Genomic DNA, 22,454 nt, shown 5'->3' with positions numbered 1-22,454 from the left:
CAGCCAATCACGGTTCGAGTTACAGACCTGATGGCTTGCTTTCTCACTTTCCCTCCCTCTCTTTGTCTCTCTCTCTCGCTCTGTCCCTCTCTGGTCAGATTAAAATAAAGTTAAATAATTCTTTTTAAAAAATTAATAATTTATTTTTTAAAAAATGATTGGGTATTAAGACGACAGCATTAATAAGACAAGGAGAACCAAAATTACACACATAAAATAAGACATTTATTATGCTAAAGACCAGATTTTATTTTTCCATTTCCCAAAACCTAAAATAGCACACAGCATAGTAATTTACACATAATATAAACTGATATATGCAATCAATATTCCCAAAATGGTGGCTTTAAATTTCACTTTGGGAGTCCTTAAAAACTTACACTCTTAAATGACCTTTATTAAAGTTATCAACAAACAACAAAAGGAGTTAATTACCTCAGAAAAATCTTCATGTAAAAGATATCTCAACTCCTTCAGCCTGGAAATTCTTATGAGAGAAATACTTGATTTGCTTCTCTAAAACTGAGCTATATCAAATAGTCTCGTTTCCTTTCATTTAAGGTAATAACACTGCAGGGTTCCTAGTTTGAGAAGACTATTCTAAAGGTAAGTTTAATATTGCAACTTGCACCGTAGGGCCTCCATTTAAATTGCATTTCAAGTGGAAGGAAAGGGGTGTGTGAGAAATCAAATTTTGCTGCAGACCAAAATTATTCTACAAAATGCAGAAATGGTAACAGCTTATCATGAACTCAGCAAGGCTTAATAAAAGTACAGCGGGGCAGACTTTACAAATATCCACTTCCATTTGGTGATCAGAGAGTAGCTAAAGAGACAGTATCCGGGACAGTAGCCCTTCCAAATGGGTACTGAGATAAATAACTTCATGTTACATTATGTTTCAATCTGATATTTATACAAGATATATCAACATTCTCCTGAAATGGCTGCCCAATTTTCAGCTTCTTTCAAACACAATTTAAAACATGCTCAAAAATTTTCTTCCGCATCATTCAGCACTTAGTGAGTTTAAACTTGATTTATTTTGTCTGCACAAACAGACCCAAGCAAGAACTTAGACTGTTTGTATTAAGACTTCATGCGACAGAAATCATTTTGAGACAATTTTTAAAATCCATCTCACTATCTTTATTGTTCTGCTGGTACCTTAACTATGGCATAACGGATCTGCTAATTCAAAAGTCATAGAGTCAGTAACCCCAGTGTTACCTGCAGACCATTTGAGATGCTTTTTACACTCGAAAGCATTTTCTTGTATTCTACTGTTGGTTCTAAAAACATGGGCTTTAAATGGTCAAGGAAAATATGTTTTGTCTCATGATTCAGGAGTACTTGAGGACATGCATGCAGCATTGCAAAAAGGACTGAACGCAGGCAAGATGGTACCAACACAGAGACTAGCCCTGCAGGAAATGCACTTGGTGGTTCATCTTTAAAAATCCCCATTTCCAACAGTTTTTGATGGCATGGCAGTCCTGATACCTGAGGCTCTCCCTTAGGACAGTGTCCTTTGTGGTTGTCCGTGGCCATGGACTCTTTTTCCAGCCAGTCCCTCTCCAGATCTTCCCTGGCACCACAGAGTAGCCCAGCAAAATGATCTTCTGCAGGGACAGAGAGCAGACCTGGAGACTTGCTCAGAACAGCTGCTGAAGCTAAATTTTTTTTTACTGATTCTTTCAAATATGGAAACACTTTGTGGCCATCATGAAGTGAGAGGTCAGCCTCACTCAGATCATTTTTCATTTCCAAAAATGCCTCATTGTGTGAATTTCCATTTACATCAACAGCAAGCTGATTGATCCAGGAAGGCATATCTGCTGGATGAGGATTCTCTTCTTGTGTTCTTTTCTTAAGGCTATATAGGAGTAGGTCCGAGTCATCTCCTCCTCCTCCCTTCACTCTTGCGAGACAGGTGCCCAGAGTCTCTCTTGAATCCCTCATGCTTTGTGCTCTCTGATGCGCTGAGCCCGAGGCCACACCTTAGTCAGTCAGGCGAAAGCCTTCAATGGATTTCAATATGAACCTGGAAAAGATCATCAAAATACAACATGACAATAAAGGCAGAGGGTCGTAAGAACATCTACACACATCAAATATTTCCTAATGAATGCTAAGATCTCTAACCATCTCTGGTACCAATGGGTAATAGAAAACAGGATGATAATCTGCCTGTTAGTGATCCTAATAAACAGAAGAGTGCTTTATTACTACAGTATTCCCTAAAATATACTTAACAGTAAGAAAAACAAATCCTGGGGCCAGCAGGTGGTGCAGTGCTTAAGGGCACTGGACTCCTACATGGCCAACTGTGGTTCGAGTCCGGACCTGGCAGCTTACTTTCTCACTTTCTCACTCTCTCTTGCTCTCGCTTGTTCTCTCTTGCTCTGTCCCCCTCTGGTCAAATTAAAATAAATCAATAAAGGGCTGGCAGAGGGAACCAGCAGTTAGCGTAATGGCTATGTCACTGAATTCCCACATAGTCGACCATGGTTCTCGTCCCAGACCCAGTGGCTCAAAACTCACGCCAGGCGCGTGTGCATGCGTGCCCAAGATCCCGAGAGGAGAATGGAGGAGAAGGGATTGCGGTGTGACCATCCCCCCTGGGGGGTGATTTCTCACTTTCTGTCTCTATGTCTCTGTCTGTCTGGCGAGCGCACATGCCCTATAGCAAAAAATCTCTCCAAAAAAAAAGAAAAAAAAAGATTAAAAAATAAAATAAAATAAAGGGCTGGCAGATGGCATGGTGGTTAAAAGTGGTGGATTGCCACATGGCCAACTGTGGTTCGAGACCCGCACCTGGCGGCTCGCTTTCTCACTTTCCCTTTCTATCTCAGGTCAAGTTAAAAATAGTAACAAATGGAATTAATTTTTTTTTAGAAGTTTTTGCTGTAGGGTGTGTGTGCTTGTCAGAAAGAGACAGACAGAGAGCCAGAAATCACCCTCCAAGGGGGATGGCCATTCCGCAATCCCTTCTCCTCCAATCTCCTCTCGGGATTTTGGGCACGCACGCACAAGCGCCTGGCGTGAGTTTAAGCCACCAGGTCCAAGACATGAACCATTGTTGACTACATGGGAGTCCAGTGACATGGCCATTACGCTATCTGCTGGTCCCTGGAATTAAATATTAAAAAAAAAAAAAAAAAAAACACTTTATCCCTTTTTTTCTCAGTCTCTCATTCTGTCCCTCTTTGGTCAAATTCAAATAAATAAATAAAGTTAAATTTAAAAATAATTATTAAAAAAAGATATTTAAAAGGGGTGATTTCTCGCTTTCTGTCTCTCTCTCTCTCTCTGGTGAGCACACGCTATCCCTATAGCAAAACATCTCTCTCTGAAGAAAAAGAAAGAAAGAAAATTTAGAGCCTCAATAAGAAAAGACTTCACTAGAACTGGTAGGTACTACAGGTAAAAACATGGAGAAAGTTTCTTGTGGGGCCAGTCCCATGGTTTAGTGGTTAAGAGAACCAGATGTCATGGCTGACCATGGTTTGAATACCGGCCTCAGCAGTTTGAAAAACATGCTGTTCTAGGGACCAGCAGGTAGCATGGTGGTTAAAGCACTGGACATTCCCACATGGTTGACTAGGGTTCAAGTCCTAGACCTAGTGGCTTGCTTTATTTATTTATTTATTTTCACTTGATCAGAGAGGGACAGAGTGAGGGAGGTGAGATAGCAAGCCACCAGGTCCAGGACTCAAACCATAGTCGGTCATGTGGGAGCCCAGAGCCCTTAACCACCGCACCACCTGCCACTCCCCATTAAATAACTCTTTTAAAGACAGACAGACAGAAAGAAAGAAAGAAAAACATGCTGGTCAAGTATGCACACATGCCCAAACATGCCCGAATTCTCACAGACTGAAGAAATGGAAGAGAAGGGACTGCAGTATAACAATGCCCACTGCTGGGGGAGTGGGGGGTGGGGAAGTGTTCTCACTCTCTCTCTCTCCCCTCTTCTCTCTCTCACACACGCAAATGTACCTTCTGGCAATGAAAAAAAAAATTATATGCTAGCTCTGCCTGGTGGTTGAGAGAGCTGGATTCCGTATGTGACTGTGTGGTTCACATCCTAGCCCAGGTGACATAGAAAATGTGCCAGGCATGTGTGTGTGCATGCCCCAGGCCCGCACAGGTTGCACAGATAGAAGAGACTGCAGTTTGACCACGCCCTATTGGGGGTGCTTTCTCACTCCCGCTCATCTCTGATGAGCTTGGGTACTCTCTGGGAAATTATAGGGGAAAAAATAGTGGGGCCAGCAGGTGGCGTGGTGGTTAAAGCAATGGACTTTCACATGGCTGAATGCAGTTTCAATCCTAGACCTGGCAACTCAAAAATTATGCCAGAAATGTGTGCATGTGTGTCTAAAATTCTAGGAGGAAAATGAAGGAGAAGAGATTGTGGTGTTGCCATCCCCTCTGTGGGGGTGTGAGGGTGATTTCTCACTTTTCCTCTCTCTTTTTCTCTCCAGTGAATGCATGTGCTCTATGGCAAAAACCTTAACTAAATAAAAATGAAAAGAAATGGATTAGCTGGCGGCATGGTGGTTAAGGAAGTTTGAGCTGGAGTTCACTTAACTGACTGCATAGTTCAAGTCCCAGACCCAGCAGCTTGAAAAACACACTAGGCACATGTGTATGTGTGCCCAAAATTCCAAAAGGAGAAATGGTGAAGGGATATATATATATATACACACACACACACACACACACACACACACACATATCTGGCATGAGCCCTCTAGCAAATCAAAAAAAAGAAAAAAAAGAATAGGGGAAAAAAAAAAAAAAACACCACACCAACAACAATCATAGCCTCAGAACTCTGATATATGGCAAATAGGTAAATAAGTAAATGCATACATAAGTTGTGTTCAGTACTTTTTCCAAGAGGCTAGCCTAAAGACAACAACAATCTAACTTTATTCAATGCAGTAACTCTAGTGGTAAGGAGGGCTGGAAATATTACATAAAACACATGCCAGACAAAAAAGAGCTAAGACCTTGTCTTCCACAATGAGAAGACAAACGACAAAGCTTAAAAACAACAACAACAAGAAACAACACAATATGAGCAGGCAATTTAGAGATATTAGAAGCAAACACTAAGAGAACCTGCTACAGCTGAAAATTGCTGGTTACAGGGGTAGAGAAATGGCAGGTAGGAAACGGCTGATTCTCTGAACCTATAGACAAAAGATTCTTGAAGCTATATGAATGTATAACTTAAAATTTCTTTAAAATGACAAGTATGACAGGACAAAAATAAAGTATTACTGGAGCTGAAGTAGAAATCACGGAGAGCTGAGGAATGGGGCAGCAGTGCTGACAATGAGTGGGTGTGGCCAGTGTCATGAGGAGCTTGGACTTCATTCAGCAGCAGATGGGAAGCCAGTGAGGAATTTTTAGCAGAGAAAAGATGGCTAGATTTGCATTTCAGATTAATTACTCTGGCTGCACTGTGGTGGACAGACTGGAAAGGAACCACAACAGACTACCCAATTAGGAAGCTATTCCAGGAGCACAGGGAGAGATGAAGAAAGGCCTCCATAAGAAAGATGAGAGACAGGCTGAAGAATTTTTTCAGCTGGTAACTACCTAGATGTAAGTGAGATGACGCACAAGTTTCTTCTGGCTTTAAATTCCATGTGGTGAAGGTGTGATGCCTTAAAATGGGAGGAGCAGCAGGTATGGAGGGAAGTCAAGGAGTTCAGATTAGACATACAGAGTTTCACTGCGGGACTTTAACAAGCAGCTGGAGACCCAGAAGTCAACAGCTTTTGAGAAGTGAATAAAATGATGGTATGACACGTCAAAACAGAAGGTGAACAAAGGTAAGTTATCGAAGACCAGGAAGATATGATGACTAGACAGGGGGAGAGGGCCACAAAAAACATGAAAAAGATTCAAAGCTCATTAGGATACTTTAATGTCACAGAAGCTAAATGAGTGTTTCAAAAAGAAGAGAGAAGTACCAGCAGATGGTGTAATGGTTACGTTGCTGAACTGCCAGACACGGTCAACCGCGGTTTGAGTCCTGGACCTGATGGCTTAAAACTCAAGTTCATGGGACGGGCCAGCAGGTGGCATGGTGGTTAAGGGCACTGAACTCCCACAAGGCCAACTGCAATTGAGTCCTGGACTTGGTAAGGTTTGCTTTCTCACTTTCCTCTCTTTCTCTCTCTCTCTCATTCTCCCTCTCCCTCTCTGATCAAATTAAAATAAATGAATAAATTCAGTTAAATAATTCTTTTTAAAAAAAAAAGTTCATGGGAAATGAGTATTATGGCCTCCACTATGGAGGTCAGCAGGTAGTGTGGTGGTTAAGGCACTGGATTTACACATGGCCAACCATGGTTTGCGTTCCAGACCTAGTGATTTGCTTTTTCACTTTGCCTTTTTCTGTCTCTCTCTGGTCAAATTAAAAATAATAATAAAAACATTAAACAATTTTTTAAATTATGCATGGGTTTCAAAATTTTTTGAACCAAAATAAAATTGTACTTTAATTCCATTTATCCAGAAACTCTTTTTTTAAAGAATTATTTTATTTAACTTTATTTATTATTGTTATTATTATTATTATTATTTTCCAGTTTGATCAGAGAGAGCGAGCGAGCGAGTCAGAGTCAGAAAGCAAGCCACCAGGTCCAAGACTTGAACCTTGGTTGGCCATGTGGGAGTCTAGCGCCTTTAATCACCACGCCACCTGCCAGTCCCTTTTTTTGTTTGTTTTGAAAGATTTTTGCTTTAGGGTGCATGCACTTGCCAGAGAGACAGAGACTGAAAGTGATAAATCACAACCCCCCCAGGGGGGTTGGCCTCACCGCAATCCCTTCTCCTCCATTTTCCTCTTGGGTTCTTGGGCACACATACATGTGCCTGGCATGAGTTTAAGCCACTGGATCCAGGACTCAAACCATAGTCGACTATGTGGAGTCCGTGATGTAACCATTATGTCATCTGCTGGTCCCTCATCCACAAACTTTTAAAAGTATCCCTGTGTATCATATTTTGATAGAGCAGTATAATTTATTAATACATATATATTTTGTGGGGCATGTTAAAAAAAGTTTTCTTGATAAAAGTGTGACCATTACTCTCTATACCAACTGATAAAAATATATTTGAGGGACCAGCGAAGTGGCATGGTAGCTAAGCTGCTGGACTCCCACATGGCCAACTATGGTTTGATTCCCAGACCAATTGGCTTGCTTTCTCATTTTCCCTTTCTCTCTAGTCAAATTAAATAATAACAATAAATAAAATTAAATAACACACACACACACACATATAATATATATATATATATGCCAGCAGGTGGTGTGGTGGTTAAGGCACTGGACTGCCAAATGGTTCATCATGATTTGAGTCCTAGACCTGGTGGCTTGCTTTCTCACTTTCTCTCTCTGGTCAAATTAAAAAATAAAATAAAATAAAATAAAACAAATAAAAAAGGGACTAGCAGATGGCATAATGGTTATATCGCTGGACTCCCAAGTAGTCGACCACAGTTTGAGTCCCAGCTTAAAACTCATGCTGGGTGCGTGTACATGTGTGTCCAAAATCCCAAGAGGAGAATAGATGAGAAGGAACTGGGGCATGGCCATTCCCCCAGGGGGGTGATTTGGTACTTTCTCTCTGTCTCTCTGGCGAGCATATGTGCCCTATAGCAAAACTTCTCTTAAAAAAAAAAAAAAGAATTGTTTAATTTTATTTATTCATTTATTTTATTTTAATTTGATGAGAGAGAGCGCAAGCAAGCAAGCTGCCAGGTCTGGGGCTTGAACCATGGTCAGCCATGTGGGAGTGCATATATATATATTTGAGGTCCAGAAGGTGGTATGTAGGTTGAGGCTGCTGAATTCCACATGACCAAATGTACAGTTTGAGTTCCAGAGCTGGAGGCTTGAAAATCATGCTGGGTGCATATCCAAAATGCCCAAATTCTTCAGAGAAGGAAGGGAATGCGGTGTGATCATCCCCCAAAAGCGTGATTTCTCTCTCCTCATCCCCACAGTGAAAGCCCACAACTGATAGCAAAACTAAGTAAAATAAATTAAAAAAAAATTTTTTTTTGGAGAGATTTTCACTGTAGGGCGCGTGCGCTCGCCAGACAGACAGAGAGAGACATAGAGACAGAAAGCGAGAAATCACCCCCCAGGGGGGATGGTCACGCCGCAATCCCTTCTCCTCCATTCTCCTCTCGGGATCTTGGGCACGCACGCACACGCGCCCGGCATGAGTTTTAAGCCACCGGGTCCGGGACACGAACCGCGGTCGACTACGTGGGAGTCCAGCGACATAGCCATTACGCTAACTGCTGGTTCCCAATAAATGAAATTTTTTAAAAATTATTTTTAACTTTATTTATTCATTTACTTATTTTATTTTGATCAGAGAAACACAGAGAGAGAAAGTGAGAAAGCAAGCCACCAGGTCCAGGACTTGAACCAGGGTTGGCCATGTGGGAATGTCCAGCACCTTAATCACCACGCCACCAGCTGGTCCCCAAATGAAATTTTAAAATTTTTTTTAATTTAACTTTATTTATTTTTAATTTTTACCAGAGAGGGACAGAATGAATGAGTGACCGAATGAGTAAGCGAGTGAGTGAGTGAGTGTGTGTGTGTGTGTGTGTGTGAGAGAGAGAGAGAGAGAGAAAGCAAACAAGTGCCAGGTCCAGGACTCGAACTGAAGTAGGCCATGTGGGAGTCCAGTTCCCTTAACCACCATGCCACCTACTGGCCCCCAAATAAATTTGTTTTTAAAGAATTATTTTATTTAACTTTATTTATCTAGTTATGTATTTTAATTTGACCAGAGAGGGACAGAGCGAGAATAAGAGGGAAGGAAAGTGAGAAAGCAAGCCACCAGGTCGGGGACTTGAACTACGGTCAGCCAAGTGGGAGTCCAGCAACCTTAACCATCACACCACCTGCCAGCCCCAATAAATGAATATATTTGAACAGTATAAAGCAGTATAGAACTGTAGGGTATAATTAGAATAAATGTAGGTTATAGGTACAATCCAAAACAAATACTTTCAAAGATCATCAAGTCAAATCTAATTATCTTCTCTGAAATTAACTTTACAAAATATATTTATCTCAAACCTTACATTTATTTTATTGATGAAATGTACTAAGAATAGACATATCCTTTAAATGGAAACATTCTGGGGCCAGCTAGTGGTGTGGTGGTTAGGGGCACTGTACTCCTACATGGTTGACTGTGGTTCAACTCCCAGAACTGGTGACTTGCTTTCTCACCTTGCCCTTCTTTCTCACTCTTTCTCACACACGCTCTCTCGCTCTCGCTCTCTCTCCATCCCTCTCTGGTAAGAAAGGAAGAAAGGAAGGAAAGTTAAATAATTCTTTTTTTAAAAAAATAGAAACATTCTTAAATATACTTTTTTTTTTGAGAGGATTTTGCTATAGGACGCGTGCACTCGCCAGAGAGACAGAGAGAGACAGAGAGACAGAAAGCAAGAAATCACCCCCTAGGGGGATGGCCACGCCACAATCCCTTCTCCTCCATTCTTCTCTCAGGATCTTAGGCACGCACGCACACATGCCCGGTGTAAGTTTAAGCCACCGGGTCCGGGACTTGAACCGCGGTTGACCACATGGGAGTTCAGCGACATAGTCATTACATGCTAACTGCTGGTCCCCAATATACTTTTTTTTTTTAAGAGAGATTTTTGCTATAGGGCACGTGCACTCACCAGAGGGACAGAGTGAGAAATCTCCTCAGGAGGGTTGGCCATTTCGTAATCCCTTCTCCTTCATTCTCCTCTTGGGATTTTGGGCGCCCTGGCCTGAGTCTCAGGCCAGCAGGTCCAGGACTCGAATCAGGTTGACAACATGGGAGTCCAGTGACATAACCATTATGCCATCTGCTGGTCCCCCTAAATATGTTTCTTCTTTTTAAAATAATTATTTATTTAATTCCATTTGTTATTGTTGTTGTTTTTAATTTGACCAGAGAAAGAGAGAGAGAGAAAGGGAAAGGGAAAGCAAGAAAGCAAGCCGCTAGATCCGGGACTCAATCACAGCTGGTCATGTGGGAATCCAGTGCCTTTAACCACTACGCCACCTGCCGGCTCTCTCAAATATATATATATACACACACACACACATTTTTTTTTTTTGGCGAGGTTTTTGCTATAGGGCGTGTGCGCTCGACAGAGACAGAAAACGAGAAATCATCCCCCAAGGAGGATGGCCACGCCACAATCCCTTCTCCTCCATTCTCCTCTTGGGATGTTGGGCACACACACACACACATGCCCAGCGTGAGTTTAAGCCACCAAATCTGGGACTCAAACCACGGTTGACTACATGGGAGTCCAGCGACACAGCCATTACACTAACTGCTGGTCCCTCAAATATATTTTTAAATACATACTAAAATAAGAGCTTTATAAACAAAACATCCTGAAGTAAAACAAGTCATTTAATATAGAACAGTTCTCAGGAAAATGACCACTTTTGGTATGTCCTTATACAAGGGCTTATTAATCTTCAGAAAGATAAAGTATTTCCAGAATCATGTTAAAATATTTTAAATAAGGTATTCTTAACATAATCATTTATTTAGTGATAAAGTACTCATGTTTCTAATCATGAAAGGAAAAATTATTCCCTGAAGTTCTTCTAGTTCTTTAGTAAATTCAAATAACCTACATACTTAATTCTCTTGCCAAAAATCTCCAAAGGTCACTGGAGACATTTTGGCGTGGTATCTTAACTAACCTCTTCTGATATTACTGTTACACATATTACTTGTACGTTGAGAACCAGAAATAAATTATAGACATATTTGTCATTTGTGAATTATTTTTTCATAGTTTATTCTCACTAGTAGATGTATATAGTACCAAATAAAGCATGGAAATGTATGCATGCATGTGTACATTTATTTATTTATGTCTCTATCCTTGGCTGTAGGTCTCAACACCTCCACCCCATGTTATTATTTACAAAATAATAATCATATGAATTATGGCAAACAAATTTATCCACCAATCTGAGACCACCGGAGTGAGGAAACTTAAGAGTATGAGTTAGGAAAAATGAAGTGTTATATTGGGAATAAATTCATAAACGAATACCTCCCCTAACCCCCATCAAAGATGATAAAGGCTGGGGGCCAGCAGTTAGCGTAATGGCTATGTTGCTGGACTCCCACGTAGTCGACCGTGGTTTGAGTCCCAGATCCGGGGGCTTAAACTCACGCAAGGCGTGTGTGTGCGTGCCCAAGATCCTGAGAGGAGAATGGAGGAGAAGGGATTGCGGCGTGGCCATCGCCCCTGGGGGGTAATTTCTCGCTTTCTGTCTCTGTCTGTCTGGTGAGCACATGCGCCTTTTAGCAAAAACCTCTCAAAAAAAAAGAAAAAAAAAAAAAGATGATAAAGGCTGAAAATGGAACCCTGGAGGTCAAAGCAGGCAATGGGTTCAGGCGATCAAGAACATCCTGGTATGGGAACCAGCAGTTAGCGTAATGGCTATTTCGCTGGACACCCACATAGTCGACTGCGGTTCGCGTCCCGGACCCAGTGACTTAAAACTCACGCCGGGCGTGTGTGAGTGCGTGCCCAAGATCCCGAGAGGAGAATGGAGGAGAAGGGATTGCGGCGTGACCATCCTCCCTGGGGGGTGATTTCTTGCTTTCTGTCTCTATGTCTCTCTCTGTCTGTCTGGCGAGCGCACACACCCTACAGTGAAAATCTCTCAAAAAAAAAAAAAAAAAAAGAACATCCTGTTATGAGGACCAGCAGATGGCGTAATGGTTGTCGCTGGACTCCCACATGGCAGACTGCAGTTCAAGTCCTGGACCCAGTGTCTTAAAACTCATGCCAGGTGCGTGCGCATGCGAACCCAAAATCCTGAGAAAACAGAGAAGGGATTGTGGCATGGCCATCTCCCTAGCGGCGGGGAGTGATTTCTTGTTCTCTGTCTCTCTGGCGAGCACAAGCACCCTATAGCAAAAAAAATCTCAAAAAAAAGGAAGAAAAGAACAAGGGCATCCCAGTATGTCCATGACCCTCAGTGTAGGGACAAGAAATCATCTTCCACACAATTCTCTGCTCCTGTTAGAGGTAGCCAACCTGCTGGATGACAATAGGCCTGACCCAATTAGGCAACTGCTGCCCTTCCTGACAACTGTCTCCTTACTTTCCCTAACCCGAGCTATTAATGGCCTCTGGGACCTGAAGGACAAGAGTACCACTGCTTTGTATACTAAAAATATCCTGGCCTCAATGCTTCTGAAAGCAAGCAGGCAAGCCGGTCCCAAAGGGAACGGGGAAGAAGACACAGCTTAAACAAGCAGGGCAGCGATGGGCCCTGATAATGACGCTGCGTGTACCATGTCCACACAAGCTCCTCCAAGACAAGCCTGGCTTCACCCCATCTCCAGTGGGAGTGTCAGTGTACCTTACTATCACTGTGCCCAGGAAGAAATGATTGGGCCGAGAAGGTGATTGAAACAAATCTTCTAAATGCCTATACAGCTCAGAGTATGAAAAACAGGAACAACTCCATCATTTCTAAATGGTGCCGAAACATAAACCCCAGGGAACACACTATCATCACTGAGTTCCTACTAATCACTCAACACATCTAATCACACCTGCCCTTGTAAAACCAGCTGTGCATCTCTCTAGCCACCACCCAGCTACTCTTTCCGCCTCCCCTTTCTGGTCACCTGAAGGCTCAAAGGTAATGCTCACAAGGGGAGGCCTATGTGCAGAGGCTGGGCCGTGCCCAGCTCAGCAACCTGGGTAATTTACTTCCCTCAGGGAGAACGCATTCCTTTCAGGATTCTGTGAGGACTCAAGGTGTGAAAAGCAACCAGAAGGATCCAATAAATAACAGTTATTATGAACAACACCATCATCAGGAGTGTTTCGGGGAACTAGTGCCAAATGCTGCCCAGAGGTTGATAAAGCGGAGGACAGAAAAGTGACTGCTGGCTATGGAAGAATGCAAGTGGCCTCAACACAGACAAGTGTACAGTGGAGGGTGGAGGGTGGAGGCTGCCACCTCTGCCGCAGTAGGTTGAAATGCAGTAAGACCACCTAAGGCACCCCCTGCATTGATGGTGAGGACATACAGGGAGCAGCCTCAACGAAGAGCACATTGACAACGTTAAAAATCAGGCTGATGAGACCAGCAGATAGCATGGTGGTTGAGGAACTGGACTCCCACATAGCTGACCAAGGTTCAGGTCCCCCACCTCATAGCTTGAAAATCATGCCAGGCTGGGACCAGCAGTTAGCATAATGGCTATGTCGCTGGACTCCCACATAGTCAACCGCAGTTCGAGTCCCAGACCCGGTGGCTTAAACTCACGCTGGGCGCGTGTGCGTGCGTGCCCAAGATCCCAAGAGGAGAATGGAGGAGAAGGGATTGCAGCGTGGCCATCCCCTCTGGGGGGGTGATTTCTTGCTTTCTATCTCTCTGTCTCTTCTGTCTGTCTGGCGAGCACACGAGTCCTATAGCAAAGATACAGTTGTTCAGAACCTCAGAAGCCAGGGCAAACCCCAAGTTTAATTGAGCTCAACCCTTTGACTTGGCCTAAGCTTCCACAAAGCATATAAACTTTTTTTTTTTTTAATTGAATTTTACTTGGGGACCAGCAGGTGGCATGGTGGTTAAGGTGCTGGACACTCCCACATGACCAACCACGTTTTGAGTCATGGACCTGGTGGCTTGCTTTCTCACCTTCCCTCTCTCTCGCTCTCTGTGTCTCTCTCTGGCCAAATTAAAAATAAATGAATAAATAAAATTAAATAATTCTTTTTTAAAAAAAGAATTTTATTTACTTACTTACTTATTTATACATATATACACACATACCAGAGAGGGACAGAATGAGGCGGGGAGGAGTGAGAAAGCTAGCCACCAGATCTGGCACTCGAACTGTGTTCTGCCATGTGGGGGTCCAGAGCCCTTAACCACCACACCATCTGCTAGCCCTACTTATAAGCTTTTGTAACATTTTCCTAATTGTCCATAATTTCACCCAATTTTCCTCTAGGAGCCTGATGTAAATCAAGCACTGAGTAAAACTCAATTTACGCCACATTTAACTCCAAGAAAGGTGTCTTGTGACACCTGCAACTTTTTAAAAACGCATTTCAATCAGAGTCAAAGCTGGTCTCAGGGAGCTGTCCCTAAGCCTCTCGCCATCAGAATCCACTACTACCTTGTACTTCAATGACTGCCCCAGCCTAACACCAGCCTACTGTTCCTGGAACATACGCAGCTTGCCCTAGCTGGGGGGACCTTTGCCATCGCTGTTCCCTCTGCTGAAGCTCAGCACTCTTCCAATTCAGACATTTCTAGGGCTAAAGCCCTCACCTCCTTCAAGGTTTTGCTCAAATGTCACCTACTTACTGAGGCCCACACTGACTGCTCTATTTAGAATGGCAACTCTCCCACCAAGACCTCTTCCCCCACAGTCCCGGACTCTCTTTACTTGCTTAGGTTGAATGAAAAAAGATTTCCAAGTGAAAACTGAAACACATAGAACTATGGGTTTAGAGCCATCCACAGAGAAAAGACTAAGAAAAAACAGTCACAAAGAGAATGAGACAGCATCCAAAGAAGGTTCCAGGCCTGGCCAGCACCTGGGGATGCAGCAGACAAGTGTGGGTAAAACAAAGACACTGCCTGGTTTGACAATAGTCATCCACCTTTATCTTTTCTGACTCTTCATTTTATTTTTTTTTATCAGAGGGCACAAGCACTTGCCGGGATGGGAGTGGGGGCGTACCTTCAAATGGGGTGTAGTAACATCACAATCCCTTCTCATCCATTTTCTGTTGGGATTATGAATGCACATGCACCTGGTGATTTTCAAGCCTCCAGGCCTGGAATTTGAACTGCAGTGGGCCATGCAGGATCTGACTCCATCAACCACTAGGTTACAGGGCCAGCCCTCTGACTGTTCTTTTTAGGCTTTCTCTCTTTTTTTTTTTTTTTTAAGAATTATTTTATTTAACTTTATTTACTTACTTAGTTATTTTAATTTGATCAGAGAGGGACAGAGTGTGAGAGAGAGGAGAAAGTGAGAAAGCAAGCCACCAGGTCTGGGACTCAAACTGCAGTTGGCCATGTGGGAGTCCAGTGCCCTTAACCACCATGCCACCTGCTGGCCCCTAGGCTTTCTCTTTCAATGGTTTTAAGAATCTAGGTAATGTGGGGCTAAGACACTTGATTCTTCCCATGGGCTGTGGAACTTCAAAGTCGTAGATATGAGATTATAGGTGGTTCAAAGTAACATTTTTAATCTTATTTTTACTATATTTATACTTGGTATGGATTCTCATTTTTTTCACTGCTTTGATTTCAAATTTCATATAAATAGGATGCTAACAACTCTAGGAGATTTAGATTTGCTTGCAAACACTACTTTGTCTTCTCAGTGTACAAAGTCCTCTTGAATCTATTTTCTCATTTAGTCATCTTTCATACTAAAGAAGTATTAACATCTTTTCTTTTTTTTTTTTGAGAGGTTTTTGCTATAGGGCGCATGCACTCGCCAGAAAGAGACAGAAAGCAAGAAATCAGCCCCCAGGGGGAATGGTCACACCGCAATCCCTTCTCCTCCATTCTCACCTCAGAATCTTGGGCATGCACACACGCGCGCTCAGCGTGAGTTTAAGCCATTGGGTCTGGGACTCAAACCGCAGTCGACTACATGGGAGTTGAGCAACATAGCCGTTATGCTAACTGCTGGTCCCAAGAAGTATTAACGTCCTTAAAACGCCTCAGTGCCCTACAAACAAGATTTGGAGGTCCTAAGTAAACATGTAGAAATGGAGGGTTTTTTTTTAAGAATTATTTTATTTAACTTTATTCATTTTTATTCATTTTAATTTGACCAGAGAGGAACAGAGAGACAGAGAAAGAGAGAGAGAGAGAGAGAGAAAGCTACCAGGTCTAGAACTTGAACCACAGTTAGCCATTTGGGAGTCCAGTGCCCTCAACCACCATGTCACCTGCCAGTCCCAGAAATGGAATTCTTTATGCCATATTCATTATGAAGCAGCTTCTAGCACTCCTGCAAAGAGAGCATGGGTACAGAGTGCTTTGAGAAAATACAGTGTACTGGGGCTGTGCCCTTACTCAGATTCTATTTCCTATTGCACTTCCTCTTACCAGAAGGCCGGAATATAAGCCCTCAAATCAGGAAAGTTAGTGTTTCTTCACAAATGAACAAAAACCCTAAAACCTACAAGGGAGTTTAAAGTAGCAGATGTAAATACTACAGTAAAGAGAACCAGCAGTTAGCGTAATGGCTATGTCGCTGGACACCCACGTAGTCAACCGTGGTTCGCATCCCGGACCCGGTGGCTTAAAACTCACACCGGGCGCATGTGCGTGCGTGCCCAAGATCCCGAGAGGATAATGGAGGAGAAGGGATTGCGGTGTGACCATCCCCCCTGGGGGGTGATTTCTCGCTTTCTGTCTCTATGTCTCTGTCTGGCGAGCGCACGTGCCCTATAGCGAAAAACCTCTCAAAAAGAAAAAATATATATATATATATTACAGTAAAGAAGAAAGACCTCCACCCCCAGGGTGTGAAATGGCTGCTTGTTGCACTTGGTCAAGCCCAAGATCAAACATAAAATCTTCACACAGTTCTTAAAAAGCCTTCCCCCTGGTACCTGGCCATTACTTTGTCTGTGCACCCCTCCCCTCACTCACTTTCAGTTCCCTGGACTCTAAAAGGATGTGCTGCACCTGGATTATCACTATACCAAGTCACCCAGTATGTGCACCTAGCTCACCTGATTGCCCATACCATTCTTATTACAGGTAAAATTTTTCTCCTCCAAAATGAATTTACCTCATCTATTACAGTGCGCACCCCTTGTTAAATAAAATTTCTATGTGAATAACCTTTCCAGAGAGATTATCTCACTATCCTACAAGCAAATGCACAATTGGAATCCCAAAGCATCATATTAGAAATAGAGTCCTGGGAACCAGCAGTTAGCGTAATGGCTATGTCGCTGGACTCCCACGTAGTCGACCGCGGTTCGCGTCCCGGACCCGGTGGCTTAAAACTCACACCGGGCGCGTGTGCGTGCGTGCCCATGATCCCGAGAGGAGAATGGAGGAGAAGGGATTGCGGCGTGACCATTCCCCCTGGGGGGTGATTTCTCGCTTTCTGTCTCTATGTCTCTCTCTGTCTGTCTGGCGAGCGCACGCGCCCTATACAAAAAAAAAAAAAGAAATAGAGTCCTTTAGGGACCAGCAGGTGACATGGTGGTTAAGAGTGCTGGACTCCCACATGGTCGATCGTGGTTAGAGTCCCAGACCTGGTGATTTGCTCTCTCACTACCTCCCCCTCCATTTTGTCCCTCTCTGGTTAAATTAAAAATAATAGGGACTAGTGAATGGCATAGTAGTTAAGGCTCTGGACACTCCCATATGGCTGACCATGGTTTGAGTCTTGTACCTGGTGGCTTGCTTTCTCACTTCCTCTCTCTCTGTCAAATTAAAAATAAATAAATGATAAAAATTTTAAAAATGAAAGTACAAATAAAATTTAATAGTTTTTAAAAAAAGAAAAAATAAATAACGTAAAATAAAATAGGTCTTTGAGGCCAGCAAGTGGCATGGTGGTTATAGCACTGGACACTCCCACATGGCTGACCATGGTTTGAGTCCCAGACCTGGTGGCTTGCTTTCTCACTTCCTCTCTCTCTGTCAAATTAAAAATAAATAAATCTTTTGAAAATGAATGAATAAATAAAATTAAATTTTTTTTCACAAAAAGAAACGGTCATTTAATTTTTAACTTTATTTATTCATTCATTTTCAAAAGATTTATTTATTTTTATTTATTATTATTCTTCAATTTGATGAGAGAGAGAGAAAGCTGCCAAGGCCTAGACTTGAACTGCAGTCAGCCATGTGGCAGTCCAGCATTTTAACCACCATGCTACCTGCCAGCCCCATTCATTTTTCTTTTAATTTAACCAAAGAGACACAAAGAGGGAGAGAAAGAGAAAAAGTGAGAAAGTAAGCCACCAGGTCCAGGACTTGAACCACAGTTGGCCATGTGGGAGTGTCCAGCACCTTAAACACCACACCACCCACTGTTCTCAAGAGTCCTTTATTCTTTACTGCCTTTTTTTTTTAAAAGAGAGGTTTTTGCTATAGAGCATGTATGCTTGACAGACAGAAAACGAGCAATCACACCTCCCCACCTAGGGGGGATGGCCACACTGCAATCCCTTCTCCATTCTCCTCCAGAATTTTGGGCACACATACGCGCCTGGCATGATTTTGACTTGAACCTTGGTCAGATTTATTACATCAGGAGTCCAGTGATGTAATTGCTTCGCTATCTGCTGGCTCCACTCTTCATTGTTTTTTAAACAAATGAGATGTCAGCACTTTTGTGATGAAGAAAGCAGGTGCAAGATCAATAGGATGATCACAAAAAGACTTCTCTGGAGACTAGCAGATGGCTTAATAATTATGTCTCTGGACTCCCATGTACTCAACCACGGTTCAAGTCCTGGACCCAGCGGCTTAAACTCACACCAGGCACGTGTGCGTGCATGCCGAAATCCCAAGAGGAGAATAAAAGAGACGGGACTGCAGCATGGCCATCATCATCACCCCTGGGAGGGTGATTTCTTGCTTTCTGTCTCTATGGTGAGAGTAGGTACCCGATAGCAAAACTCTCTCTCAAAAAAAAAAAAAAAAAAGCTCCTCTGCAGGACCAGCAGTTGGCATAATGGCTATGTCACTGGACTCCCATGTGGTCAACTGTGGTTCAAGTCCAGGACCTGGCTTAAACTCACGCTGGGCACTTGGGCATGCATGCCCAAGATCCCAAGAGGAGAATGGAGGAGAAAGGATTGTGGCATGGCCATCCCCCCCTGGAGGGTGATTTCTTGCTTTTTCTCTGTCTCTGTCTTTTTGGCAAGTGCACGCGCCCCACAGCAAAAACCTCTTTAAAAAAAAAAAAAAAGGCTCCCCTGAAATGGAGACACAAAAAAAGGCTCCTCTGAAATGGAGAGCCAGGGAAGGGCATTCAGGTTGGAAAGAATAGCTTGCCCATAGGCACAGGGGTAGTAAGAGACTCAGAACAAGCAGAGAGTAGATAGAAAACCTTAAACAAGCATAGTAAGGAATGGCAAGCCAAGTGAGAGGTAAAAGGAAGCTGGATCTGCTGAGTAAAAATGCATTGTTTGCCATGGAGTAGTTTTGTTTTGGGAATGGCACGATCTGATTTATAATGTTAAAAGACTTCTCTAACTGCTCTATGGAGATCAGGGGAGGAGACTGTGATTATGGTATGTTGGACTAGAAAGATGGTCATAAATAGTGGATATATGAGAAAGGTGATTTTTTTAAAATGGTACAAAACATGGCAACTTGGGGGGGCAGCAAGTGGTATGGTGGTTAAGGTGCTGGACTCCTACATGGCCAGTCATGGTTCGAGTCCTGGACCTGGTGGCTTGTTTTCTCACTTTCCCTTTCTTTCTTTTTTTTTTTTTTTTGGAGAGATTTTCACTATAAGGTGTGTGCACTCGCCAGACAGACAGAGAGAGACATAGAAACAGAAAGCGAGAAATCATCCCCCAAGGGAGGTGGTCATGCTGCAATCCCTTCTCCTCCGTTCTCCTCTCGGGATCTTGAGCACGCACACACACACACACCCCGCGTGGGCGTGAGTTTTAAGCCACCGGGTCCAGGATGCGAACCACGGTCGACTACGTGGGAGCGACATAGCCATGACGCTAACTGCTGGTTCCCTCACTTTCCCTTTCTATGTCTCTCTCTGATCAAATTGAAAAATAACAACAAATAATTATTTTAAAAAATGGTAAACTTCAACGTAACAGAATGTTTTCTCTTACAATCGTTCTTGTGATCTTACGAACAACTGGAAATTGTAAATAACTCTAGACAATAGATTCCAAAGTGGAAGCTTGGAGGTAAAATACAGGCTACACTTAATGTTTTGCCAGCGAATTTTCTTTTCTTTAGGTTTTTGTATAGGGTGCATGTGCTTGCCAGAGAGAGAGAGAGAGACAGGGAAAGGGACTATGAGAACTCACTCCCCAAGAGGAATGGCTACGCAGCAATCCCTTCTCCTCCATTCTCTTCTCAGGATTTTGGTCACGTACACACACAAGCCCAGCATGATTTTTCTTTTAAAATAATTATGTGTTGGGACCAGCAGTTAGTGTAATGGCTATGTCGCTGGACTCCCATGTAGTGGGCCACGGTTCGAGTCCCAGACCCGGTGGCTTAAACTCACGTCGGGCGCATGTGCATGAGTGCCTAAGATGCCAAGAAGAGAATGGAGGAGAAGGGATTGTGGCGTGGCCATCCCTCCTGGGGGGTGATTTCTCACTTTCTGTCTGTCTCTCTGACAAGCGCAAGTGCCCAATAGCACAAACCTCTTCCCACAAAAAGAATTATTTATTAAACTTTTATTTATTCACTTTTTAAAAAAATTTGTCCAGAGAGAGACAGAGAGAGAGTGAGCATGAGCGAGAGAGAAAAGTGAGAAGCAAGCCACCAGGCCCCAGACTCAAACCATGGTAGGCCATATAGGAGTGTCCAGCACCTCAACCACCACTTCATCAGCTGATCCCTGTGACTAACCATGTGGAAATCTAGTGGCTTATTCACCATGCCACCTGCTGGCCCCTCAAAGTTTCCTTTTTAAAAATTTGGGTTAATGTGATAGCTATAAATCAGGATTTCTGACTTCTTTTGGATATTACTAGAACTGGTAAACACTGGGGCCATATTTCCACAGGATAATAACTGGCTAGAGTCATCAGCTGATCCCTGTGACTAACCATGTGGAAATCTAGTGGCTTATTCACCATGCCACCTGCTGGCCCCTCAAAGTTTCCTTTTTAAAAATTTGGGTTAATGTGATAGCTATAAATCAGGATTTCTGACTTCTTTTGGATATTACTAGAACTGGTAAACACTGGGGCCATATTTCCACAGGATAATAACTGGCTAGAGCACAGGCTTTCTGGTTTATCACAGTTCCTGCACTCAGCACCCTTTCCTCATTTATACTATCTGCAGCAAAGATAGCTGAGTTGGGTTGTTTTTTAATTTATTTAACTTTACTTATTATTATTATTAAATTTGCTATAAGACACAGAGCTCAGCAAAGAAAGAAAAAGTGAGAAAGCCAGCCACCAGGTCGAGTACCCGAACCTCAGTTGATCATGATGGAGTCCAGCGCCTTAACCACTATACCACCTGCTGGCTCTAAGAGTTGTTTTCTATTCCTCTAGTCAGTTACCATTCAAGGACAACAGGAGCCCCTGCTCAATTAAAAGTATTTCAATTTGGACTTTTAACTAGAGTAGCTGATTCCTCTCAAGTGACCTTAACACAATTTTAATCAACAGTCGGCTTTAGGTTTTATGTGGCCTCCCATTACCTGGGTCAGGAATGAAAAACCTGAAGATCCATGCACAAGGAAAATTACACTCTGAGATGACCAAACCAGAGGAAACAAAGGGAATACAACCTCCAGGTATCACCACTGCCTGGCACTGCTCAGACTGGCTCATTCTGCACATCAGGGAGCAACACAGGGCAATCAACTCTAAGCTCCAGAGGGCAGGGACCCATCCATGCCTCCTCCTCCATCACACAGCCTGAGCATGCACACTGAAGGCACTGACGGTGTGGAAACTGAACAAGAGGAGCTCAGTCTCTAGACATCTATTTTTGAGGGGGGGAAAAATGCCCAAATTGATAACTTTTCCTTCCACTAGAAAAAGGCACCTGTAATTCAAGGGCTGTAGATCAGTCACTTACATAGCAAATGCGGCCTCCAGCGCTGTTAGCTCACATCTATATTGTTTGGGGTCTCTGAAACCTCATTTCCCTGCATATTCATCCCAGCCTCACGTCCACCCAAGGCCAGAAAAAAGTACATTGATCAAAATACCATTAACTTACAAACCATTTTAAACTGGACATTAAAAGGATTCACGAAGGAATTAAAAGGAATCCCTCTTTAAACTCACCACCCGAATCCAAGAATTTTTCTTTAGGACCTTTCCAGCATCCACCATCAGTTTGCACCCCATCCCCAGCTGTGAAACCTTCCCTAAGGCAAGTATCTTAATCTGACCCCTAAGTCTCATCTGCACAGAGGGTAACAACCACCTCCGTGGCTTTCCTTCCGGTGGGATGCAAGATTAAATGCCCAGTGCTTGACATAAAATTAGCATCCAACCAACGGCGGCTACCCTCAGCATCTGCACAATGTCGGGGGGCAAGGGCCGATCTGTGCTGGGAGGACCCGCACCCCAGGAGGGGGTCGGGGGCTAGGCGGGCGCGGCTCACCCACCTGCAGGCGCACGTTGAGCATCATGGAAGCCACGATGTAGAGGTAAGGGAAGTTGATGC

General features: G+C 43.2%; 2 protein-coding genes across 2 annotated transcripts in view; one reads left to right on the top strand and one right to left on the bottom strand.

Annotated features, from left to right (window-relative positions):
* Window positions 1-203: 203 nt before the first annotated feature.
* On the bottom strand, window positions 204-22,454 carry FAM220A (family with sequence similarity 220 member A; the record flags this gene model as incomplete). The annotated part of the gene is given in 2 exon segments (XM_006143634.3): window positions 204-2,044; window positions 22,396-22,454. A coding segment is annotated over 1 exon segment (759 nt). The 3' UTR covers window positions 204-1,203.
* RAC1 (Rac family small GTPase 1) overlaps window positions 14,561-22,454 on the top strand; it is a 65,872-nt gene continuing 57,978 nt past the window's right edge. Inside the window, exon 1 of the mRNA XM_027770011.1 lies at window positions 14,561-14,681. Coding sequence (XP_027625812.1) covers window positions 14,561-14,681 — 121 coding nt within the window. The remainder of the gene's footprint in view (window positions 14,682-22,454) is intronic.

Source organism: Tupaia chinensis, unplaced genomic scaffold (genome assembly GCF_000334495.1).
Source record: "Tupaia chinensis unplaced genomic scaffold, TupChi_1.0 Scaffold000101_1, whole genome shotgun sequence".
Classification (NCBI taxonomy): Eukaryota; Metazoa; Chordata; class Mammalia; order Scandentia; family Tupaiidae; genus Tupaia; species Tupaia belangeri.
Note: the sequence above shows the minus strand (reverse complement) of the source record. Positions and strands in the feature narration are given on the sequence as shown.